This window comes from Akebia trifoliata, chromosome 3 (assembly GCF_017979445.1).
Source record: "Akebia trifoliata isolate Shusen 1 chromosome 3, ASM1797944v1, whole genome shotgun sequence".
Classification (NCBI taxonomy): domain Eukaryota; kingdom Viridiplantae; phylum Streptophyta; class Magnoliopsida; order Ranunculales; family Lardizabalaceae; genus Akebia; species Akebia trifoliata.
This window is the reverse complement of record NC_141377.1, coordinates 39116027-39142025: the sequence shown is the minus strand read 5'-3', so window position 1 is coordinate 39142025 and position 25999 is coordinate 39116027. Positions and strand designations below refer to the sequence as shown.

General features: G+C 36.2%; 1 protein-coding gene across 3 annotated transcripts in view; it reads right to left on the bottom strand.

Annotated features, from left to right (window-relative positions):
* Positions 1-24739, bottom strand: part of LOC147406852 (uncharacterized) — a 30490-nt gene extending 5751 nt beyond the window's left edge. Inside the window, exons 1-8 of one of the 3 annotated variants that reach the window (XM_086435144.1) lie at positions 24369-24738; positions 23426-23502; positions 19992-20150; positions 17481-17694; positions 16014-16100; positions 15769-15908; positions 4579-4659; positions 3-67 (exon numbers count right to left, since the gene is read on the bottom strand). In XM_086435144.1, coding sequence (XP_086291270.1) covers positions 3-67; positions 4579-4659; positions 15769-15908; positions 16014-16100; positions 17481-17694; positions 19992-20150; positions 23426-23502; positions 24369-24536 — 991 coding nt within the window. In that variant the 5' untranslated portion in view covers positions 24537-24738. Of the gene's footprint in view, positions 1-2; positions 68-4578; positions 4660-15768; positions 15909-16013; positions 16101-17480; positions 17695-19991; positions 20151-23425; positions 23503-24368 lie in introns of those variants that run through there. The other 2 variants (XM_086435145.1, XM_086435146.1) reach the window with 2 other exon arrangements.
* Between the last annotated feature and the right edge of the window lie 1260 nt (positions 24740-25999).

Here is a 25999-nt window from a genome sequence, read left to right as displayed (position 1 = left end):
ACCTATTGTATCAAAAAGAGATCCTAGTGTGCCAGTTCGACCAGTTCTGAAGCTTGAAACATATTTCCTGCAACAATAAATTTTTGGAAAAGTTATATTCAATGAGATATGAATAGCAAGGTCAGGAAAACAAGTCAAAAATTATTAAACCACTCTAGTTAAATACCCATGAAGATTTTTGAGCTTAATGATAGCTTTTGATGTAGAGAAAATTTACCAATCCGATGCAGCTTTCTAAATGTGAAAATAGAATGCTATAACTTCAAACAGGAGCATATGAACAAAAGCACAAAGGGCACATGGCCCAACTTCTTTCTAAGCTATTGAAATAATAAAGATGACAGTGGTGGCGAAAGCACCAACAGAAAATTCATTCTTTTGACATTATATTAAACTAAGAAATTATAATGAGAAGCATAAGTTGGTGTTTGTTTCAGATTTCAGTGCGTTTGCGCTGAAAATCTGTGTTTTGAACCGAAATCACCGTTTGGTAAAAAATTGCATCAATAAATTGCGTTTTGAAACGCAAATGGGTGAAACGGATATTAAACACTTTTTTTTTTCACGTTTGCGGGAGAAGCTATCACCGAAAAAACAGTTCGTGTGAAAAGACGTATATGCCCCTGCCCATCATTGTCTCTGTCGACAAAACTCTCTCGCACACCTCTCTCTCTATCTCACAGATCTCTCTCTCTCTCTCTCTCTCTCTCTCTGCGTCTCTTCTTCTCTTCTCTGTCAACAAGAACAGAAGATCAAACCGAAGCAAAAACTCCAAATTTCTCTCGGCTGAAGGTTTTTAATGGCGAAATTTATCTGAAACCCTAGATCTCTAGATCGAGAGGTACATTCTCCATTAGTTTCCTCTGCAACTATTTTTTTCTTTTTTACTCTCATTGATTTCTTATTAGTAATGGATCGATTATGTTCTCTGGACAATATAGCTTTCTAGCATTTTATGTTTAGATCAAACAGAAAATTCTTGTAGTTTAGTTAATTTTTTAATCTATTATCATGTGTTTTGGTTTTCATAATTGAGATCTTGATTAAGGGTCGATAATTTTTCATGTAGGATCACAGTCTTACATGATTAGCGTTCAGATTTGAATGGAATCAAAGAGAAAACTAGGTCTTTGTAAGAGAAAATAAGCTCAATTTTGAAACACTAGTCTGAATTTCAATCTTGATTCTTTGGAGAAAGTATACAATTTTGCTTCTCTATCTCTTTCTCTTTGTCCAATCTTTTTTAATTGAGAAACTCATCTGAAGTAAAAGATTTCCAGATCTTGAGGTACGTTGACCATGATTTTCCTCCCCTACTGTTTTGTTTATTTATTTTTTGCTATGTGATTGTATTCGAATGCTCGTAATAGTGTTGTTCAATTTTGTTAATCTTGTCTGTATCTGTCACAAAGTAGGATTCAATTATGGATGAGCTATGTTTTGGGCATTTTATGTTGAAATCAAACATGAAAATTTTATGGTTTCATTACTTTTTGAATCTCTTCTCGTGTAGGATCACATTATTACATGGTTGGGGTTCAGTTTTGAATGGCATCAAAGAGGAAACTATAAATTTATAGTATAAAATGAGCTCAATTTTGGATATTATTTGTTAATGTTAATTTTATTTGGGTTTACTTGAATATTGTTAGTTACATAGTTTTTATTTTTCTTATACGTTAGTTGAGCTGCTACCCTTCTTGGTATTATATTGGTAATGGCATATTTTCATTATTTTGTTCTTTCATTTCTTTTTTACCCCATTTTTGCATAACCTTTACAACATATACAAAATTCAAATGTTAAGTTTTTTGTTCCATTTAAGCCCCAGCTAGCTCTCAGGGGGTCCGTCCCCTACCACTTTTATCAAACTTATTTGGAAGTGCATAAGAAAAATCGGATTGTGCTAGTTAACTAAACAATTTAATAATATGACCAATTTGGCTTCACGTTGGGGTGTCAATTATTATGCATAGGAAAAATCGAAATAATCTACATATGATTTTTACTTATAGAGCCTCTAGAGAGTTAATTTGGTGGGTATTAGACTATTAGGAAAGAAAGGAGTCTCGGTTGAATATAGTGGAATTATTAATTCGTGACTGGGGAAGAATTTCAACTAGTGTGAGAACAATTAGTGCTAAGACAAAAGATTTTCCAATTGCAATGGGTTTGCACTAGGGATTGACCTTGAGGCTGTATCTATTTTTTTTTTTTTTGCTTTAGTTATGGGAGAATTAATTGTTTATATTCAAGAAGAGGTCTCCTATATGTATATACGATGCAATGTGGATGTTGGATTGTGTACTATGCAGGTATTTTGTTTATTAGGAAAATTTTATGTTCATTTTTAGGAGGAGATGCTGCCGAAATTTCTATAGAATTATAATTTTTTAAAGAATTATAAACTTTTTAAAATTAAAATAATTATTTTTATAAATTTTTAATATAAAATTATTATATTTATATATATTTAATGTAATTATATATTTATAAGGGTATTCTGATAATTTTTGATGCATTCTGGGTGCACTATTAACCTTAAGGGTATTCTGGTCATTTTACCCTAATATAGCAGATTCCAAAAGCTGTATCAAACAATCATTACCAGATTCTGGTAAAGAACTTTTACAAAGTTGTATCAAACAAGCTTTTCAGTGTTTCAACTTCTGACAGCTGAATCAAACAGGGCCTAAGTTATAGGAATTTTATTCTGAAAATGCCATAGACAAATAAGTATATCAAGGTATCAAAAAATGCAATGCTTTAAACCAAATAAACAAATTCCAAACTATATCCCTGACTACTCTTTCAAATAGAGAACTTTGGCTTTAACATGATTTACTAGCTAACTTTAAAATTTATCATTCATCCACACTCAATTCCAATTTCCAACACAGCCCCTCGTAAATGACAATCGAAATTGATTCACTCAAAGAATTTTTTTTTTGATATATGTGTAAAAGCACGAGGTCAAGGAGACCTACCTATACAAAGGGCCAGAAAAACCAAAGCCGAACAAACAAGAATGAACTGAAAAAAAAAAAAATTTGGAACAGCAAGTCAAAGTGATCCCTTCCCCCCCCCCCCCCCCCCCCCCCCCCCCCCCCCAATACATCAATTCTACAAACCTGGTCCCATATAAATACAAGGTCCTTGGAAATAAATAACTTTTGAAACTTTGCAGCAGAAAAATATGAACCCAATGATGTAGATAAAAGTATGCTCTTCCCCTTAAAAATTATGCAGTTTTGTTCCTTCTAGGTAACTTGACATAGAGCAAAAGGAGTTAAACTCCAAAGAATACTGTTTGCATTAACAAAAGGAGACCCATTAGATTGCCATCCTTCAAATAAGGATAAAATACTGATTTCGAGCAGCAACAAGAAATGTGAAACATTGATACACAATGGGACCAAAGTTCAGTGGAGGGGCAATGAACAAGGAGATGATTGTTCACCGTTGGCTTTGCAAGAGTAAAAAAGTTAGATGAAATAAAGCCCGGAAGGATGACCTGAATTGAAGTCAATATTCTGTTCAAAATCGCAAACCCAATGACTAAAGAAGCTTTTGAAGGGACCTTAGGACCCATACCTAGGGGAACCCCACAACGATGTTTCTGGGATGAGATTCATGAAAGGATGCCAAAAAAAATCTCATTCTTGCTTCCTTTGCACACCAATTGATCATCAAGGCAAATTTATACTACTTCAAAAGAAAAGAGTTGAGCTTCACTTGCCAACTGCACAAAAACATCATCTATCTATCTATAAAAGTTGATTTACTCAACGCAAAAGATTTATTAAATCATAATATCTTTCCTAATTAAGCATGCTTTAGAGTTTCCTAAAAAATAGATCGAATGGACTAAAGCCTGATTTCCTCTACTAGATTCTAGATTAACATAAATGGGTTTCTCAATTGGTTATTTCCAAGATTCGAGAGCTGAGCATCAAGTAAACTAAATGTCCTCGAGCTTGTAAACATGATATGAAAGAGAAAATATCAAAAAAAGAATATTGAAAATTAGAAATGAATATAATTTCAGAAGTAAAATGAGGAACAAAAAGCACTGAAAAGAGATGTTCAACATAATTATAACAAATAAAAAAGGCCACTCTAACATGATCCTCGGATCATTAAAAACTGAAGGATACTTTGTCCCAAAAGTGCCATGCAGGATGCTTTTTGGGACACCACTGACCCATACATGTTTTTCCCATTATTTGGTGGACCTGCACACCAAGGGTTTGAAACCACCCCCCCCCCCCCCCCTCTTTCTCCTTTTTCTCCCATGGATTCAACAGCTGGAAAAAGCTCAATAACTATAACAAACGTTCTGGGCTGCTGTTGCTGCTTTCTGTAGTTTGGCATTCATCTAGTGCGATGACATTACATTCTATTGGTGCTCATGCAAATTCAGGTGGATTTCCATCCTACACACACCCAAGTACCTCAAAAAAAATTATTCTAATATTTTGAATATCAATCTGCTGACATTAATATGTCGAGGAAAGTGATAGGCATCCAAAAGGCATAAACAAAAGAAAGGAATAGATGCATGGGTTAAAAGCAAACCATCCAGTTGCACTGCGACGCTCATAGTTTTTTATAGTATCTTCCAACTCGAGTGCCTCCTTAACATAGGTCATATACTCACTGCAAAAAGCTAAGAACCTATCAGATACAACGGATGGACCGTCCAAATAAGTACCAAGTCAGTATTAGCTCACATTTCTAATACAGTCATTTTGATTCTTGAGGAGGAAAAAAGGGTTCACATACACTAAGAAGATGGAAGCTCTAGAACATATAGTTTAAAGAAAAAGGAAAAAAAAAAATCAACCTTAAATAAATTAACAGTTTGGTACAAAACAATCTATCTATATCCAAATTTGTTGCCTACATTCAACTGATAAGCACAAAATACAGGAAAATGTGGATAGCATAAAATTAAAAAAGTAGAAATCAATTGAACATAGGCATATGCTATTCAAAAAACTAAACCAAATCAATTATGGAAATTAAAAATAGGGGAAAGTATACTAAAAATATGATGGGAAGAATATTCAAAATTATAGATCTTGGAGCTTTTTAGCATCATATAGAAACATAAACTAACTTGTCCCGCTTTATGTTTCATTGCAGTTCATTAAAGTAGTACTTGCATGCTTATACTACTAGCATAGTATTTTATTTTGACATATTACCATTTTTCAACAAAGTCCAACACAATTTAATCAATTGTTTCTTTTTGTATATATTTCGATGAAAATCATTATCCATGTTGCAAAAAATTCAGTAAATAGTGAATGTTGACTGAAATAATCAAATCTTAGGTATAAAAATGCAAGACTTGGTGGAAATTTTTCCATCAACAGTATATTGAAAATTTTAGTCTAGAAATATTGATAGAATTTATAATAATAGTAAAACTTATAAATTTCTATTAGAAAAGACTTGTAAACTACACAATAATAATCACTAATCAGAAATTAACAGATATTATTCAATTATTAGTATAAATCAATTAAAATTAAGTAGGTAACTAGATAATCTTATTTTGATGTATTCTTATTAGCCTTGAAGACCATTGAGGACTTGGGCAAAAAGGAAGAAACTACTCTGCTAGTTAGGGAGGAAAGTGAGTTGAAATTTAATATGAAGGCAAATTTCCAGAATTTGGCGGAATTCGAAGAGATTAGTTGGAAGCAAAAGTCAAGGGTAAGGAGGTTGAAGGAATGGGACGGGAACACGAAGTACTTCCATCGTATGGCCAATACTCGTAGTAATACCAACCACTTATCCAGGTTAAAGGTCAACAACGAGTGACTGGTATTGAAAATAATGTAGTTAGTTTATTTTAATTCTATGCAAGGGCATTTATGTCTATTTACCTTCTAGGTTTAATATATATATATATATCAAGCTCTCATTAATGAGACTTGAGAATTACTTTTCAAAATTCTTCTTGGTATCAGAGCAATAGAAGACGTCCCAAACTCTCTTTGAGTTCTTCTCTTCGATTCCTCTTGAGACCTTGAATCTATTCTCTTCTCCTTTTCCTTCTTCTCCTCCATTCCCAACATCTCCAGATCTTGAGACCTAATAACCTGGTTTATTTTCCTGATTCTTTTATCGCATGTTGCGATAGGATTCTTTTCTTGTTTTCTTCGCATACTGCAATTCTGCACTGTGTATTTTTCTGCCCTTTGATAGGGTCCTTTTGTTTTACCCTTGCTGTCCTACAGAACTTTTGTGGGGACCTACAACAGTCATAGATTGTTGTTTTTGAACCTGCGACAACAACAAAGTGCTGTTTTTTGGACCTACGACAACAACAGGTTGCTGTTTTTGGATCTGCGACAACAAAAGGTTACTGTTTTTTGACCTGCGACAACAGAAGCAACAACAGATTGTTGTTTTTGGATCTGTGACAACAACAGGTTGCTGTTTCTGGACTTGAACAACAATAACTTGATTCTCTGGACCTGCAATAACAGCAGAAGTGTTGTGTGGGTGCCTTACGACAGTAGTAACAATAACATATTTCGTTTTTTTGTGACCTACGACAGCAGCATATTTTTTTTCTAACCAACGGAAACATCCCACGGCAACAATGACATCACATCAAGAAACCAAGGACTCCAACATCAATCTTGGAATAAATCTCTCAGCCCAACGCATTACTAGTACCCTATTAAATGGTTGGAACTTCCAGTCTTGGTCTCGGCCAGTTAGACTTTATTTGGGGAGAAAATTTGGATGACTTTTGGGCACCATTAATAAGCTACTTTTTAATGATAAAAAAAATTAAACAATGGGAAATTGACAACTGCACTATCCTTAGATGGATCTTTAACTCCATGGAGCAATGTATCTACACCATATTCATGTATCATGAGATAGTCTCTTCGTTGTGGTTAGCCCTCACTCAGACACATGCACATGCTCGGAATGATTCGAGGATCTACGAACTTATCGAGACATCGCCCAGGCTACCTAACGGACTCAAAGTGTAGTTGATTACTTTGCATTCCTTTAATCTAGTTGGGAGAAGCTTTCTCACTATGAGTCTATGTCCGAGTTGCATGCAGAGGCAGCCCGGTATGTGGTTACGAGGATTGCTTGACATCAGACATACTAGTTCCTCATGGGTTTATGTCTCGAGTTTGAGGCACTTCGGACCCAGATCATTAATACCACCCCATTACCTTCTTTATTTGAGACATTTGCGACTATTGATAGTGATGAGCGTTGTCGACATGTAGTTCCCTCTCAGACTCAGGCACAGGCTCTTGGTATAATCTCTACTCTAGCTACAGATCAGATGGTTTTAGCAGCCAATTCGGATTTGTTTGACTCTCGTACTCAGGGATTTGGGAATAGAGGTCGTGGAGGCCATGGTCGTGCTAAAAGGAGTGGCCTTACTTGCAGCCATTGTGGAAAGACTGGCCATGAGAAGGCCCGTTGCTTCCAGCTCTATCTCCATCTGTTGCGATCATCTGTCGCTCTTTTTTTGGGACAGTATGTTCCCCGCGCTACAGCTGTGAAGTCATCATCAGTTCCTCCTACTGATACTTCTGCTCTCATTGGCACTATTGATCTACGACAACTTCAGACTTAGATTGCTGCTATTGTACGGGATCAAATCCATGCTCATACTCACTCATCCTCGATTGTGACATCAGTTACTACGCCGCCTCCAAGTACATCTTCTGCATTCCATGTTACGTAGTCTGGCTCTGCTCCTTTAACTTGGGTAATTGATTCCGGTGCCTCTGATCATATGACCGATGAGTCTAGCCATTTTACTTTTTCTATTTTATATGCTACCCATAAGGAGGTTTGCCTTGCTGATGGGTCCCTTACTCCTATCCTTAGCAAGGGTATCATCTCTTTATCTTTTGGTTTTTCACTTGATTCTGTGCTTCATGTTCCTAACCTATCTCTTAACCTTTTGTCTGTGAGTAGTATTACCAAATCTCTATATTCCTCTACAACCTTTTTTTCCTACTCAGTGTACTTTTCAGGACCTGACTTTGAGGAAGATTTTTGGCAAGGGGTATAAGAGATGGGCTATACTTGTTTGGATCTCAACCTATTGCGATTCCTGCATTTGTACTTCCACTCTCCAGAAGTCATTTTTTTTTCTCAGACCCTAGATTTATGGCATGCTCGCTTAGGACATGTTAATTTTCAGCATTTATGTTCTTTATTTCCTGCCTTAAAAACTTCTTATAATGGACATGCTAATTTCCAACATTTAAGTTTCAATACTCTATGTGTGAACTTTCTAAATACAAACGTACCTCTTATATTCCTCGCATGCATTGATTTAATAAAATGTTTGATTTACCTCATTCTGATGTGTAAGGACCTTCCCCTATTTTGGCTTTTAATGGTCATAGGTATTATGTTACATTTATTAATGACTATTCACGTTGTACTTGGGTTTATTTGATGCATTCTCGCTGTGCTCCACATTTTTGTTAATTTTCTTAAAATGATTCAGACTCAATACAACATCACAGTTAAATCTCTTAGGTCTGATAATGGAGAGGACAACATTTCTGATGGTATTAGATCCACTTCCATGAGCATGGTATACTTCATCAGTTGACTTATCCCTTCGCTCCTGAACAGAATGGGGTGACAGAATGCAAGAATCATCACCTCATGAACATTGTCCGTTGCCTTCTTCGAGGTATGCATGTTCCCAAGTTATATTGGAATATGACAGTCCTCACTACAGCATTTCCCCTTAACCGTGTTCCAAGTCGCACCTTAAGGGGGACAAGTGTTTCTTCATGTTCTTCGACCAGATAGCATTTTCTTCCCCATTACACCCAGAATCTTTGGATGTACTCGTTTTGTTCAGGATAAGACTCCTAAGTGCACAAAATTAGATGACAAAGTCATTCGCTGTGTTTTATTAGGTTACTCATTTATGTCAAAACAGTGTCGTTATGACCCCCTGTCTCATCGTGTAATTCATTCTCTGGATGCAACATTTTTTGAAAATGTTCTTTTTTTTCGTACTACATCTTTGCAGGATCCTTCTTCTATGGTGCTACCCTCTCCAGTTTTCTCTCCACCTTCATCTTCTTTGCAGGACTCTTTTCCTTTGTTGGATCCAGCTTCCTCTTTGCCACCTTTTAAGGTCTACACTCGTCGCCTTCGCCTCTTACCAGACTTGCCAATCTCCTCCTTGGACTCAGGTATACCCTCTTCTATTCTAACACCTACTTCTTCCATTTCTGACTCACTTACTTATTGCACTTCACAAGGGTAAGTGAGGGTGTCTTACTAATCACCTTATTGCCTAGTTTGTTTCTTATTAGGGACTTTTTCCTTCTTATCAAGCCTACCTTGTTACTAATGATTCCATTCGAATTCCTCGATCTGTATCAAAAGCTTTATGAGATCCTAAGTGGACTGGAGCCATGACTGTTAAGATGGATGCTTTGCAAAAGAATCACACTAGGGAACTGGTTCATCTTCCCTCTGGGGAATGGACAGTTAGTTGTAAATGGGTGTTCACCGTCAAGTATCTCGCGGATGGCATTGTTGATCGATACAAAGCCCGCCTAGTCGCTAAAGGATTTACGCAGACTTTAGAAAAAGATTTTGGTACTATATTTGCTCATGTAATTAAACTTTGTACAGTCCACCTCCTTATCCCTTTAGCCGCTTGTCATTCCTGGTCTCTTCACCAGCTTGATGTGAAGAATACATTTCTAAATGGGGATCTAATTGAGGTTATCTATATGGACCCCCCTCTTGGGTTTCGTCTTCAAATGGAGATGTTGGGAAAGTATGTCGCCTTCTCAAATCTCTATATGGTCTGAAGCAATCTCCGCGAGCCTGGTTTCAACATTTCTCTGAGGTCATTTTATTTATGGAGTTTTCTAAATGCCATTCAAATCATACTTGTTTTGTTCGTTAAGAAGTGGATGGCCGTTGCACTATTGTATTAATCTATGTGGATGATATTATGGTAACTAGAGACGATACACAGTGGATTGACAGGGTAAAGATGTTAGGTCGTGTATTTGAAGTTAACAACTTGGGTTCTCTTAAATACTTCTTGAAGATAGAAGTGATATTTTGCTATTTCAGTGCAAATACACACTGGATCTCCTTCCGGACACTGGGATGCTTGGGTGTCGTCCTGCTTCCTCCCCTATGGATCAGAATTATCATCTTCCTACCGAAACTGGTAATTAATTACCTAATGCTTCTTCTTATCAGAGACTTGTAGGCCATCTAATTTATTTGACTAACACAAGACCGGACTTGACCTTTGCGGTTAGTGTGGTTAGCTAGTTTATGTATGTCCCATGCACTTCTCATCTTGATGCAGTTTATAATATTTTTCGGTACTTGAAGTCTCGCTCTAGTCTTTAACTTTTCTACTCCTCCACTGCTCAACCACATTTGTCCTATTTCACTGATGCGGATTATGCTGGTTCTCTTACAGATAAGAGATCTACTTCTGAGTTCTGTACTTTCTATGGTGGTAATCTGATCTCATGGAAAAGTAAAAAACAAGGTGTGGTTTCCCACTGTTCCTGAAGCTGAGTATCGTGTTGGCCCTTGGCACTTGGAAGCTTATTTAGATTAGATCTTTGTTGATGGAGCTCGATTTTCTGATCTCTGACCCTTTTACTTTGTTTTGTGATAAGAAGTTTGTCATCATGCTTATCTTTGATTCAATCCTTCATGAGATAATCAAGCATATAGAGGTTGATGTTCACTTTCTTAGGGAGAAATCTCGCTCTGGTGCTCTACAAACAGTTTTTGTTCTTCAGAACAACTTGTTGATATGCTTACGAAGTCTGTTGGTCTTTTTGTCACTAACTCTCATCTTGTCAAGCTGGGTTTAAATGATATATTTGCTTCAGCTTGAGGGAGAGTATTGGAAATAATGTAGTTAGCTTATTTTAATTCTATGTAAAGGCATTTATGTTTATTTATACTATGTAAGGGCATTTATGTCAATTTACCTTTTAGGTGATATATATATATATCAAACTCTCATTAATGAGACTTGAGAATTACTTTTCTAAAATTCTTCTATTGGTAGGTGAGGAGGTCGTAGCAAAGGGGGCATGGACTTCACCCTAGTTTGTACATAAAGTTACCCACTCCCAAGCCAAAACCAACTCGGCTTCCTTTTAACAGAATTTCAAAGACTCAAAAATCTTAGTTGGAGAGACAATTTGAGGAGGAAGTGTGGTCCACCGTAGCAGGTATGAGCAACGGCAAAACTCCGAGGCCAGATGGGTTTCCTATTGAATTTTTCAAAATTTGTTGGGAAATTATCAGGGAGGATTTCATGTTGGTGGTAGAGGATTTCTATAGGTAGACGTTCTTGGATGTTAGGTCTAATTGTTTGTTCCTAGCGTTAATACCAAAAGTATTTGGCATTGAAGATATCAGAGAGTTGAGACCTATCAGTTTGATTAATACGACTTACAAGATTATTTCTATTTTGTTGGCCAATAGGCTTAAGTACGTAATCGCTACCTTGATAAACTTCAAACAGGGTGCCTACGTTAAAGGGCAACATATACTTGATGGGGTTCTTGTGGCGAATGAGTGCATCAACTCTAGATTGGAATCTAGGAAGGCGGATGTGGTGTGTAAACTTGACTTAGAACAAGTGTACGATCATATTAATTGGGACTTCTTAGTGTTCCCTCTAGAAATGGTGGGATTTGGTGGGAGGTAGATTCGTTGGATTAAAAGGTACATCTTGTCAGTTTCTTTCTCGGTTCTTGTGAATGGGTCCCCTGAAGGCTTCTTATAAGTGCTAGAGGTCTGAGACAAGAGGACCCTATTTCCCCATTCCTTTTCATTATCGTGGCGAAGACACTAGGGAGAATGTTGGAGAGGGGGGTGGCGGTTGGGGACATTAGTGGTTTCTTAGTTGGTAACAACAGGCCGGGCAGTGTCACATCTCCAGTTCACAGATGATACTCTTGTTTTCTTAGATGTGTCGTTAGAGCAAGCTAGGAGGCTTGGAGGTTTGATTTGTTGCTTTGAAGCAATCTCTGGCATTCCAGTAAACATGAAGAAGAGTAAGATTTTTGTGGTTGGAAGGGTTCCAAATGTAACTCTTTTGGTGGTTGTTTTGGGTTGGAAGGTTGACAATCTCCCCACTTCATACTTAGGCCTTCCATTGGGTGCTCCAAAATGTGTGACCCAGTGTTGGAAAGGGTGAACAAGAAACTTGCGGCGTGGCAGGCTAACTACATTTCAAAGGGAGCAAGGTGACTTTGATTAAGAGCATTCTCTCTAGCATCCCAGTATAGTTTCTTTCTTTGTTCTAGATGCCTAAAAAGGTCGAGTTAAACTTGGATAAGATGATTCAGGATGTCCTTTGGCATGATAAAGTAGTGAATCGAAAGCATCATTTGGTGAGTTGGAGGGTTGTGACTAAGACAAAGAATAAAGGAGGTCTTGGGATCAAAAAATTTGGAGTGGCTAACTTGGCTTTGTAGGGGAAATGGATTTGGAGATTCGGGGTGGAGGTGGATAGTTTATGGAGGAAGGTTATTACAGCAAAGTTTGGGAAGATCAGTTTGGGTGGGAGAGTGGTGTGGTGAGGGCACCTCATGGTTGTGGAGTTTGGAAAGGAATTCTGAAGGTGTTACTGGTGTTTAGATTGAAAACAAGATTCAAAGCAGGGAAAAAGGATAGAGTAAGATTCTGGGAGGATAGTTGGTGCAGCCATGTGCCACTTATGGATGAGTTTTTTTTTTTTGTTTTCCCCCTCGATCTCCACAAAAAAAAAGACTACCAATTACTAGCTTTAGGCGATGCCTAAACGTGTTGTGATCGTGGGGTTTTGAGTTCCGATGGGCTCTTAACGATTGGGAAGTAGAGGAGGTTGGGAGATTGGTAAATTGCACTACTTCGTTTCATTTTGAACTAAAGAGGGAGAACATAGGAATTTAGAGGGAGAGTAAGGGTGGCTTATTTTCGGTTGGTTCTTTTTAACAGTCTTTGGCTAGTAATGATTCTCCCTCGTTCCTGGAGGTAGTGGTGTGGGGACCTAAAGTTCCTTCTAAGGTAGGTTTTTTTACTTGGACCGCAATTTTGGAAAGGATTCAAACGATGGACTTCTTGATAATGAGTGCAGCCAATTGTTGCATGATGTGCTTAAGGGAGGCGGAATCGGAAGACAATGTGCTAATACATTGCAGGGTGGCCCAAGAGGTTTAGTCCCATTTTTTGGGTTTATTCAGGGTTTTGGTTTGCTTACCGATGTCAACTAGAGTCCACTTTGAGTCATGGCTGCACGTTGGGAGCTTTCTCTGGGATGAAAAGGGCATTGTGGAGTATTATCCACTTTGCTATTTGTTCGAGTTTGTGAAAGGAGCGTAATGGAAGGATCTTTGAAGCAAAGTCTTTGGGGCACACCGGATCTTATTCTTGCTATTTTGGGTCTTATTTTCTTGTGGTCTCAAACTTTAGATGAACTTAGGGGTGTGGGCTTTGCAGATTTTGTAGGAAGATGGGATTGGGTTTGAAGTAATACAAGAGAGTGACTATTGGTGTAGTGTTTTTCGCTTGACTGGCTAAAATAAAAAAGCATATTAGTATGTTGACTACTAGTGGTGACATAAGCTCCATGTAAATAAGATATTATAAGCACCGATTGAGCTCAGAATAATTATCACGTGATGCCTACGGCTCAATATCTAAAACATGAATTTGAACACAGGATTTTTTTATCTTGTCTTAAAACAAATGGAACCATAGGAAAGAACGAAACTATCATTAGAATCTTCCTAATCCAAATTCTACAAGAACAAAATTTTCATACATAATAATTTGACTTCCTTAAAATGCGAAATAACTCAAATGAATTTTTTTTTTAATTTCCATTGAGGCTATCCACTTTCCTAGACACCTGATCAAGAGGCGTAGAAAGAGGAAGTAAAAGCTCCACTTAGTCCTTATTTATATGTGGAAAACTTATGGTAGAGTTCATACAAAGTTAATTTCACAATTATTGGGTAAGGAGTCCCAAGCATTTGTTTTGACTTGATTAAGGACATACATTAACAACTTTCCAACCACATCAGGTTTGCACCAAGTGTTGGCCATAAGCGTGTGCTGTTTTTCACTGATTATGGATCAATCAACTAATATACAAGAGTTCCACCACTTTATCAGCGTGTGCTGTTTTTCACTGATTATGGATCAATCAACTAATATACAAGAGTTCCACCACTTTATCAGGGTCCTCCATTGGAAGCTAGTTATCTTTCTAAAAAAAGGCTGCTCGGTAGGTCAAGATCAACAGCTATCGTGTAATCATTTAAATCACCAAATGGAGTTACGAATCCATAGTTTCCTAAATTGATTCAAGCCCATTATTAGATAACTTTTATTTTGAAAATAGTTCGATTTAATTTGAATTTTAGAAAGTTTTTATTTTCAGATTATCCAAATTAATTGTAATAGAATACTATTCCGACAATAAATGTAACTAAAACTCTTTACTCATATATATATATATATATATATATATATATATATATATATATTGGATAAGTGTATACATTGTTTTACCTTTAAGCCATCCATAAACCCTTTTGAATCCTCTAAATGAACCTATACATCAGCCAGGTTCATCAACCCTCCAAAATCCTATTGTCCATGTTTTTTTCTTTTCTTTTTTTCACATAAATAAAGACTTCCATTCACAAGAGAAAAGAATACAAAGTGCAAAAGATTCAACTGGAGGTCGAGGAGACCTACCGCAGAGCATTACAAAAGAATGGAACAACCAAGGCAACTCAAAATCAATGAAAGTCCTCATTCTCACACCATCAAAGAATCATGCCTAAATATGACATATTTGATAAATAAAGACTTCCATTGACAAGAGAAATGAATACAAAGTGCAAAAGATTCATCTGAAGGTCGAGGAGACCTGCCGCAGAGCACTACAAAAGAAAACACACCCCTCAAAAAAACAAGACTACTAACAACGGAACAACCAAGGCAACTCAAAATCAATGAAAACCCTCATTCTCATACCATCAAAGAATCACGTCTAAATATGACATCTTCGATAAATAAAGACTTCCATTCACAAGAGAAATGAGTACAAAATGCAAAAGATTCATCTAAAGGTCGAGGAGACCTACCAAAGAGCACTACAAAAGAAAACACCCAAAAAAAAAAAAAAAAAAATAGACTACCAACAGCAACTCAAAAACTCAAAATCAATGAAAGCCCTCATTCTCACACCATCAACGTCACACCTAAATATGACATCTTTGACATAGACTTCCTTGAATTCCTCATAAACCCTGGACCCAAAAAATAGCTCATTTGATGTCTAAAACTAAAGCGCTGACGTTCTTTTCTTTCCTTTGAAGGCTCCAGCATTCCTCACTCTCTAAATACACCAACAAATGGCGAAGGATAAGAGGCTCCACAGAAATTAAATAGCATGGAAAAAACTAGTTATGGCAAAGACCCCTCACTGAAGAAGGCACAGCCCAATAAGCATGAGCGCAAAAGAAGTGATACCACATGACATGCAAGGACAGCGATACAGAAGGTGATTGACAATTTCCACATTCTTTTATGTGCAAGGAAGGAATTCATGATGGTTTTACCCCTGGAAATTAAATTTTTGTCCCTGGAAATTAAATTTTTGTCCATCGTTTTTTATTGCCCTACTACAGACAAACAACACCCCAAAAGCTCACTACCTTGACTAAATCAGTTTATGCATACCTTTTGTAGAGATAGTATTCCTCTCGAGCTATCCTCAGTTGACGTCTAAGAGTAGCCATTGATTTTTCATCAGTGTCGTAGTCCATATCATTTTCTCCTAATCTGCCCCCTTGTGGTTTGAAGGATGGATCTTCTGTAAACTGAAGAAAGGAAACTTAAGAAAACATTACAGAGACTAGCATCTTCCCAGCAATATAATGTTGGAAGTTGTTATGTCAGAAGACCTATACAAGAAGGAGAAGTACCATCTGATGCAACATGTTATCAATAATATTCATGTAGGGTCTTAAAGGATCGCGCTTAGACATCTGATTCGATGTTGCTTGAGCGACCTAATGAAAAAAACAAACAATAACTGAGAAATCAATAAATGAATTATCTATGGATGAGTATTGATCAAATCATACACAACTTTGATTCATATGGATGTAGTTCCACTAGTATTTTAATCATGTGTACCAAAGAAAGGGCAGAATCAAGCTAGTTAATGTCCACATGTCAAACAACACAGCTAAAAATGCAGGATGTGGCTTGTTTTAATTGACATGGCTCACACCCTAGAGAAGACACACTAGACAAAGATGGAACTAAAAGATGTAAGTTTGCCAAAGATGGATGTCCAAGGCAACAATGCCATTGGAGTGGTATAGCAGATGTTTGATAAGCTGCTTTCTTCTTTTCAGATTGAAGGTAATAACGCAACCTTCCTCACATCCTCCAACATTTGTTTTCCTTTCCCCATTGTTAAATTCTGAAAAACACAATAAGAGGGATGGAAAGTGATGGAAGAATACAGAGTTTTGGTATGTTTCTAACAGCAAACTTGGAACAAATTGAAAAAAAAAAAAAAAAGAATAATAAAAAACCATGTGCAAGGATTGTAGACAAGGTCCCATCAGCTAATGTAATGGATAAATGAATGATAGAATAGAGGAAATAAGAACACACATCTGACTGTCCAGTCACGTGATTTGAGGCCTTGGAGTCGATAACCCCCAGAGTAAACTAATAAGGAGCAAGGTAAGCATTGCCAGATCTAAGGAAAGTACCAGTGGAGGAAACTAGAGGATTGGTTCAAGGATCAGCAAAAGGTTGTGCAATATATAATTGACCAGAGGTAAAGGCCAAAGCTTGACAACTTTGAAAAAGAGATAATATTGAACTAGGGAAGCACCAAGAGAAATGAGAGAGAGAAAGAACCATAAACATGACACTGGTTTTTAGCTCTTGGAAGAAATAGATGCACCTAAAAAAACAAAAAAAACAAAGTTTACACTTGGGGCTCATGGAGACTGCACAAATATCAAACTCTGTCAAGCCTTTCTCTTATGCATCAGAAGGTAGCACCGTCACCACAAACCAAGCTTTTGAAATTGCAGAGATTGAGATTAAACCTTACTCATCCCTTGTAATCTGACGTAGTAATAAAGCTTATTTTGTATGTGTATGAAATATAAAAAGATATTAGTTCTACACATCTAAATGCACATTGAATTTGTCGATTCTTCTTCTAGTGAACTTCCATAAACAAAGATGAACCCCTTGCATATTGGGTTATATTACAAAACCACTAGCTCTCTATTATAAGGTGAACGTAGTCATTTTTTCCAAAGAAAATATATAATGAAATCAAGGACAATTAAATAGATTAATATAAGAACTCACAAGCACCAAAATGAGATATGCTTAGCTTGTAATGGGATATATCTTACCACAATAGCATTTGAAAATTCCTGATGGGCATCATCAAGGTTCACAGCCATTTTAGCAACTTTATGAGAGAGGACTTTTTGATGGATGTTCCAATCCGCATTTCTCCAAATGTTCTTTGGAATTTCACTCAAACCAAAGCCAAGAAGAAATGCACCTGTAACGAGTCCAAAAGTATTCGAGCAAGCCATGGCTAAACCCACAACACTGCCACCCCTGTCAATACAGAAATAAAGAGTTGATAAATGAAAAATATCATTCTAGAATAGCCAAAAAAGGGAGCTACCATAAACCCACATAATGGATGTGATTGGGAAGGGAAATTGGCATTTTTTGAGGTACAAAAGGGTATGCTGCTACATACACCAGACAATTTCAAGATAGCAAGATGTGTTTAATCTAGAATGGCTAATCTATTCAATTTGATCCTCAATAATATTAGGATGAGAGATTTTCTAACATCATTGGGTTGGAATCATTCTCCAATTCTATCCTTTCGTTGTCCTTTTTATCATGTATTGATCTACGGATCTACTTTATCTTGTAAGTGATATTGTCTTTCAATAGAATTTCAGTTCTATTAGTGTATTTGAATAAACCCTTCTGCTCACCGCATTATAATGCCAGTTGTGGTAGCTTAAAAGGTTTAACATTGTTTTCTGTTTTTTGTTTTCCTCCCAACCTTTAGTTAAATAATAATTAGCTATTCAAGGTTAAAAACATCAAGAAAAACACCTTTCTCCCATGAGAAAGGGATTAAAAAAAAAAATCATTGCTTTACCTAATTTTCTCTTCTAAATAAAATTTTCATACTATTTAATGTACATTTATCTTTTACTGTTAAAAAGCATGCTTACAGGGCTTCTTACATTACACACGTTTGGGCTTAATCATCAAACTTTAAGATTATTGAATCGTCTAACTCTATCTAACCTCCGGCCTCCACATATTGTATGCCAAACTTGACATGCTCTGTCATATTTACAAGCACAAAAAGCACCTATGCTAAGCCAAAAATAACTCGTATGATCATTGACCAATTGACCTTTTAGTTACTTACCAAAATAAAGAAACCACTTGGTAAGTTATAATGCAAGGATTTGTGGTGATCTATGCTTTTTATGGTTTCCACTTGCATGGTGAGTGCCAAACAACTGCAAAAAATAGTAATATTTTCTATAAGCCTACCGAATGTTGCCCAAATTGGTGGAATTGTTTGTAGCCAAAATAGTACAGCAAAAGATTGGAAACCACTCTTCACTGCCCAGCCAACTATCCCCCCCCCCCCCCCCACCCACCCCTCCGCACCACATCTCCCAACCACCACCATTGCCCTCTCTCTTTCTCAACCCCACCACCACCATTGCCTTCACCTATGACACCCAACACCTCTATCATCTTTCACCTCTCTCTCCTCCCCACCAAAGGTCGTGTTCAAAGAATTGCCAAGAAGGTTTCGTTTATGTCCAGATCAAAGCCACCAAGCACAGTAAACTGCAAATCCTTGAAAATGTTTACGACAGCAAACACATACAGCCACAAACATTTGCATTTTCGGATGATTTGCAATGAGCCAACCAAGGCCAAACATTAAAATAGCAAAAATAAAAAAGTAAGAAAATTGAAAAAGCATTTCACATTCAAGTCAAGATTTTTTATTTTTATTTTTTTGATAGGTGAAAATTTTATTAAAAAGAAAAGGGGGGTTGAGGTGACCATCCAGTCATTTCAAGATTAATTTTAACAAATTAAACAAGTTTCAACAGAGTCAAAATTACTCATTCTTCTAGTATCTTTTATATTCTTTTTTCTGGAGTAGGGAACTGTACGGTTGGGATAAGGCGTAGATGATGATGATCAGGTAAGGATTTTGGGTCAGCACTCATGCATTGACACACTGAATTTAAACTTAGAGAAGCTGGTCCTGCTACTGTTTTTTTCTTTTTCCTTTTTTTGATAAGTTAAAGAAGCTGGTGTTGTTACTGATAGACCTTTTTTTAATGATAAGGAACTCAAATGTGCAAATGTTTTTGGAATCTAAGACCTGTCACTCAACAATACAATTTCTTTAGTACGTGGGTACAGCAAAATTATTTGAGTAGTTCAGGAAGGTAATTTGCATGCAGAAACCATCACCACTATATATATGAATTCAACAATAGTTGCATTTTGACGTTTTTATAGTGCCTATGCTTGGTTATTCATTGGTAATATGGGGTAAAAAGAACACTAATATTACAGCATTAGCGAGGAAGAAATAAAAGAACAATACTTGGAAGGTTTCAATTTACATTCAAGGAAGTTCATAATTGCTGTATTGACAACACTCTAACAAAGAGAACCATAAAACAGGACCAGGGAGGAGAAATAGAATGAGATGAAGAAGCAGATTCTGAGTGTGAGCATGCCATTAACAGTCTCAAGAATTCCAAATGAAAAAAGTCAAAAGTTTAAATTGGAAAACATAGGTTTGATATCAAACAAAATATGTTTAGGTAGGGTGAGAAACAAACCGATGTCTGCCCATAATAACGAGAAGAATAAGTCCAAAAATCCCAATAGACCCCACACTTAGATAGAAGACTAAGTTTTCCCGTAGACTAGTCTTCAATCTTTCCCTCACAGTGAAATCCCCAGCATCTTCATAACCCTGAATAGCGGGCACCACAGCCCTGTTTAGAGCATGACGTAATATAAAACAATGAGGAATGTATATTGCTGGAATAGAAGTACATTAAAAAATATGGTAAAGCATTCATCAACTTTATGTAAAGGAAATAGCAGCAAGGCAGGACATAGCAGTAAGGTAGGACACAAAATCATGCATACTTCATATTTGCACTATAAAGTGGAGAACCCATAAATTTCAAAGGGTGACAACATTTGTGTGTTTTTTGCTTTTTTTCTTGTTGCTTATGTTCTTATTTTTTGGGGGGGTGGGGGGGCTGCACCTCAAGACTAAATCATGAAGGAGATGGCAGGCAACTGATACAAAAGCAAGCATGCACAAAAAAAGTGTTGTGCACACAATAACTATGACCCTTTCCTACTAAAAAATAATGTAATATAGAAATATCAATGTTTCAGGGATTGTGCCAGGGGGGGGTGTGTGTGTGTGTGTGCGCGTGAATATCAGAAACCTAACATTGTATAATTGATCCCCCTGATCCCTAAACTTCAAAATCTGTGACCTTGTTAATATGCAGAAAGTTTCACTTAATCAAAATAGCTATGAATAACTGTGACTCCAATAGACAAAGAAGCCCAAAAAAATAGAATTAATATTCAATGGGTGGACTTTACAAAAGGTAACTTCGGCAGGAACTAATGAAATCAAGATTTTGAAAATTGGCTTTTAAATGGAGCTCAGTATTGTTCTTATGAGTAGCATATTGTGGATGAATGACACCGTTGAAATACTGTAGAAAAAGGAGAAGATCACCATTTTCTTCCTTAGAACAAATCACTGAATCCACAAGGAAAAGTAGAGAAGAAGTTCTCTAAAAGAAACAAACTTCAATTGAATCACCATTCAAAGCCAAGATTTCTTAAATGGAAATCTAGAGGGAAAATCTCCAACAGGGTGCTATTCCAAGCAATCCCAAGAGTTCAAAAGGATGCAGATAAAACTCATAAAAGCCTAAACGCAAAATGCATTCAATAAACAAAAAGTCTTTACAACTCAATTCCCATGCCATAAATAAAACATTTAGATCCATAATTTGGTCATAGAAATTCATACCACCAGCGTACTCATCCAACAAATTGAGGGAAATTACTAAAACAATGTTGATTTTAATGTTTACCACCAAAACAATAGTAATTTTTCAAGGATTACCCAAAGCAATTTAAAATGTTGGTCTGTCCCAACATTTTCTAGAATTGCTGGACTGACCAGCATTTTAGCTTCCCATGATTGTCGACTTCAGAAAAAACGTTGGACAGTCTAACAATTTATATGAGTTATTTTAGGTACATGGGAAAAGTAGGAAGGTAAAACATTGGACTGTCCAACAATTTCAAACAAGTTTCTAATAACTGTTACGTCCCTCGAAAGCTAGGATCCATAGATATTTGTTCTTTGGACCCAAGTTCTTCTAATCTAGGCACTCCATGAATTCATTTGTGACCTATCCTGCATCAGTCCCCTCCACTTGAAAAGAAAAATGTGTGTCCTCAAGTTGTTCACTAACTTTAGTAATGACACAAGGCCTCTTTTTATCCTTGGAGTTGTTCTTGAAAGCTGTTTTTATCCTTTTTTTTTCCTTGTTGTCATTCATTCATTGCATGCTCTAATCCACATCTAGTGATGTCTATTCCTCATATCTAGTTTCGAAGAAAAAAAAATTGATCAGTCCAACATATCCAGCATATCATCCAACTGTGGTATAGGAAATATGTACTTCACAATGATTTTACTAACAACTCCGCTCTACTACGATGTAAATATACCAACTTCCACCTTCCATGCACGTTAACAAAGTTGGCACGCAACATGGGACCATACCTTCCTTAGCCAGATTCTTAAAGGTACTCGTCCATCGGCTCCTATAATATTTCAGTCTCCATAGGGATTATTGATAATACAAATGATAGGGTAAATTAGATCCCAAGAAAAGGCAAGTATGGTGTTGAATATCATAATGGCTAGTCCATTTGATGGATCACCTAATACATTCTTTATGGACATTTGATAAACAGAAAATGCTTATGAGTTACCTGATTACTAGTTGGAGAGAATCAGTTACAAAGAGAAATGAAGAAGTGGGTTCAGAAATGTGTCTTCAACCGAATTTTCAATCTTGATTAATGGGTCTCCCACGATATATTTTGAGAGTATCAAAGGATTGAGACAGAGGAATCCAATGTCTACTTCCCTATTTATTGTGAAAATAAAAGGCATTGAAAGGATTTCTAGAGTGTTATATAGAAGGGTTTTAGAAGGATTTTAGTTATTGCAAATGGTCCTGATTTCTGACCTTCAAATTGATGACAACTTGGGATTTTGGCTATAGGAGAAATCTTAACGATTAGGAGATCATAAAACCATGCTAGTTTGATTACCTATCATAATGATATTGCTCTCCACTCTTTACTATAATATAATCGTATGTGGTCAACGTATCGGGACAATATGTTCAATGTCAAACCCTTATACTCAACATTTGACTCAAACTTGGTTCTTGCATATCCTACTTCAATGGTTTTGGGTTCCGAAATTCCTTCCACAGCGTGTTTCTTTTTGTTTGATCCACCTCTCTGGATAAAATTCACATAGTTGACCATTTAATTTCTCAACATAGACTTATTGTGGACTTTCGTATAATGTGCAAATCTAGCAATGAAACCATCAACCATTTTCACATCCATTGCAACATTGCTTGGTACTATTTTTCACCAGTTTCAGAGTTAGTTGGACATCGCAATGTTCCATGTTGGACCTTTTCCTATAGCTGGTATAAATTGACTTTCTCTTCTAGAGGTCGGATCCTTCGAAGATTGTTTCCCTTCATGGTTTGTGGGACCTTGATAAAATGGGTCCATGGTATCGTCCACAACATTAAAGCTTATATTTTTAAGGTCTAAGTTCTTAAAGGAATGTCAAGGGCTACTGTTTGAGGATTTTGTTTTCAGAATAATTCCAGAGTAAATGGATATGGATAGATTCATTGTTTAGTTGCTTGATGATTTTGTCTCTTTAAGTAGGTCTCTTATGATTGTCTATTGCTTTTGTCTCTTAAGAAGGTATCTTAGAATTTGTATTGGTAAAATATTTACTTGTAAAACTAATAAGAAGAATCATCTCCCCTAACAACCACAACACGTAAAAAATATGGTAGAATGAAATGGATAACCATGTAATCATATAGACTTCTTCAAACGAATTTCAACAGAAGAAAAAGAATAAAAAGAGAAGTATCAATCTCCCAGTTTAAGTGTAACATACCAAGTAAGTGCAAATGTACTCCAATATGACCAGCTCCAAAAGAAAGCAATGCCTCTATTTTCATGATCAAGTATCGTCTGCATGAAAAATATGGGCTCAGTTAAATTCACCGAACCAAGTCAAAAATTCAAACCCATCATAACTACAGGTTTACACCTTACACACCTGTAAAGCTCATCAACTTTGTACTCATAACCAAGGAAACAAATTGTTGAATCATGGGGAAAAGAATTATTATTGAATGGAAGAAAATTGTTAAAATAAAATCGCGGAAACTTCATCAAAAGCAGAGTACACGATCAACAAGTCACGGAGAATAATAAACAGATTAAAAAAAAATTGGTTTTGTATCCCAAAATCCTTTGAGGTTTGTTACATCTTTGATTAGTCTCATCTGCAACAGTATGCATCACAAGTTCTATAGCCTCCAAATCATTAGTTGAGACAACAACAGATCAAGCTTATGGATTTGTTGACAGATCCCACCACCAGCTTATGGATCCACACCTATTATCGTAATTCCAAACAAAGTCTGAAGCTGTCTATTTCACGAAAACCGATTCTTTTCTTTTGATTAAAAACAAGTAACAAACCCAACTATACTAAATTATATTTCAACAAAGTAATTGCAGCTTAATCGCCGAGATTCAATAAAGCGATCACTTTTCTCAATAATAAAACCCCCAAAATATGTTTTAAAATATACAAATTCGCCACCTTTAATCCAGTTTCCTCGATCATCAAACCTAATTATAGATAACCAATTAATTCAACAAAATGTTAATCAGATCCAGAACCATTCAGATATTCTGAAATCGAAAATCTATCATACAATCTCGTATTTGCATTTGCTCTGCGAATTATTAATTAAAAAAAGAAGGATTGGGATAGATTAAAGATCTAATAAGATTTGAGCAAGAAAGTTGGTGGGAAGATAGCTTACATTCCAAATGTCTGCAGGGACGAGGATGATGATGGAGATGGAGCAGAACCAAGCGTAACCGACTGTGAAGAGGACGTAGCGAGGAACGTCTGGGCCAGCGAAGTACCTCAACGTGGTTACTACCATGCCCAAGGTGAGAGGGAGCGAGATCAGATAGAATACCCACATCTCTGTCTCTGTCTCTCTCTCTTTGTCTCTTCAGGACATTAGTTGTATATAGTTGAGATTTGAGAATGGTGGTTTCACTTCCAGAAACTTTCACATTGAAGGAAATGGAGACGCACGTTTCCTTTTATTACAGCATCAATAAAGTGTCAAACTTAGATCACAAATGAGACACCGGTTTTTCTAACATCGCGCGCCAAACTTTAGGGCTTTTTTTTCTCTTTAGTGCTGATATTCTAACTAGGAAATCTTCACTGGGTCAATAATTGGCTGACGTGGTACGAAACTACGAACACATAACCATATATCTGTTTTCTCGGGATACATAACTACAAATCTCCATAAAAGATTGAAGTTGGGTATGCCGATGAAATGGATCTATGGTTCTGCGTCCGTGCCACATCAACCGAGTATTGAACGAGTGAAGACTTTCTAATTATGTTTTCCTTTTCTTTTTGTTGCAACATATGTAACTAGGGTATAAAATACGTCGGATTTTATCAAAATCCAAATTTATTGGGTTTGGGTCCTTGGAGTAGATCCGAAAAGAAATGGGCTTAGTATGATTTGATGCACCATACGTACTCTGTTTTGGATATGGAACCATCGATATATCCGTCTAGATTTTAATTATATGTTGCTTCAAAATTATTATTATTATTTTCAAAAAATATATTTTTCTATTACTTTAATATTACATAAATTCTTATAAAATAAAATGATTATAATGCTAAAATGGAATGGTATAACAATTAAAAAATTAAGTGTAGAATGAAAAATATTGCACTATCCGAAATTATCTAATTCGATCCGACCTAAATCAAGCAATTCAGTCCGATCGGATCTGGATTGAGTGGAATCAAAATAATTTGGTTATGGTTTGTCTAGTAATATTTGAGTTGGATATGGGGTTTGGGTCCATATAAATAAATTTGGATATGAATACAATTTTACCCTGAGACAAAATCAACTCATTTTAAGCACTAGTGCATATAAGAATCAAGGAATAAGGATATAATAGGCGTGAGAGTTATGTTACTTAAATTGATGGTTCGCTCAAAATTCGAGTTAGTGGTTCACCACTCTAAAATGAACCTAATTGTAACAGTCGATAAAGATAATTCATTTCTTGGTGCGATTTGGTTCCCAAAATCGGTTCGCTTGTGCATATATATATCAAGTATACAAATTATAATATTAACAAAAAAAATAAGTTAAATACAAAAAAAAAATATAATAATCAAAATTCTAAGTATAAACAATATATAAACTAGAGTTCACTTATGACTAAGGCACAAGCATCCTCTTTAAGGCTAATGGGGTTAAAAATTCAAAAATAATAAAGTTTAAGGGGTATTATTAAAAATCTTTGAGGTTCGGAGGGTATAAAAAAAGTTTGAGAAGTATTATTAATAAAGGTGAAGACAATAAAAGACAATAAAGTGAGTTAAAGGGGTAAAGGAGGA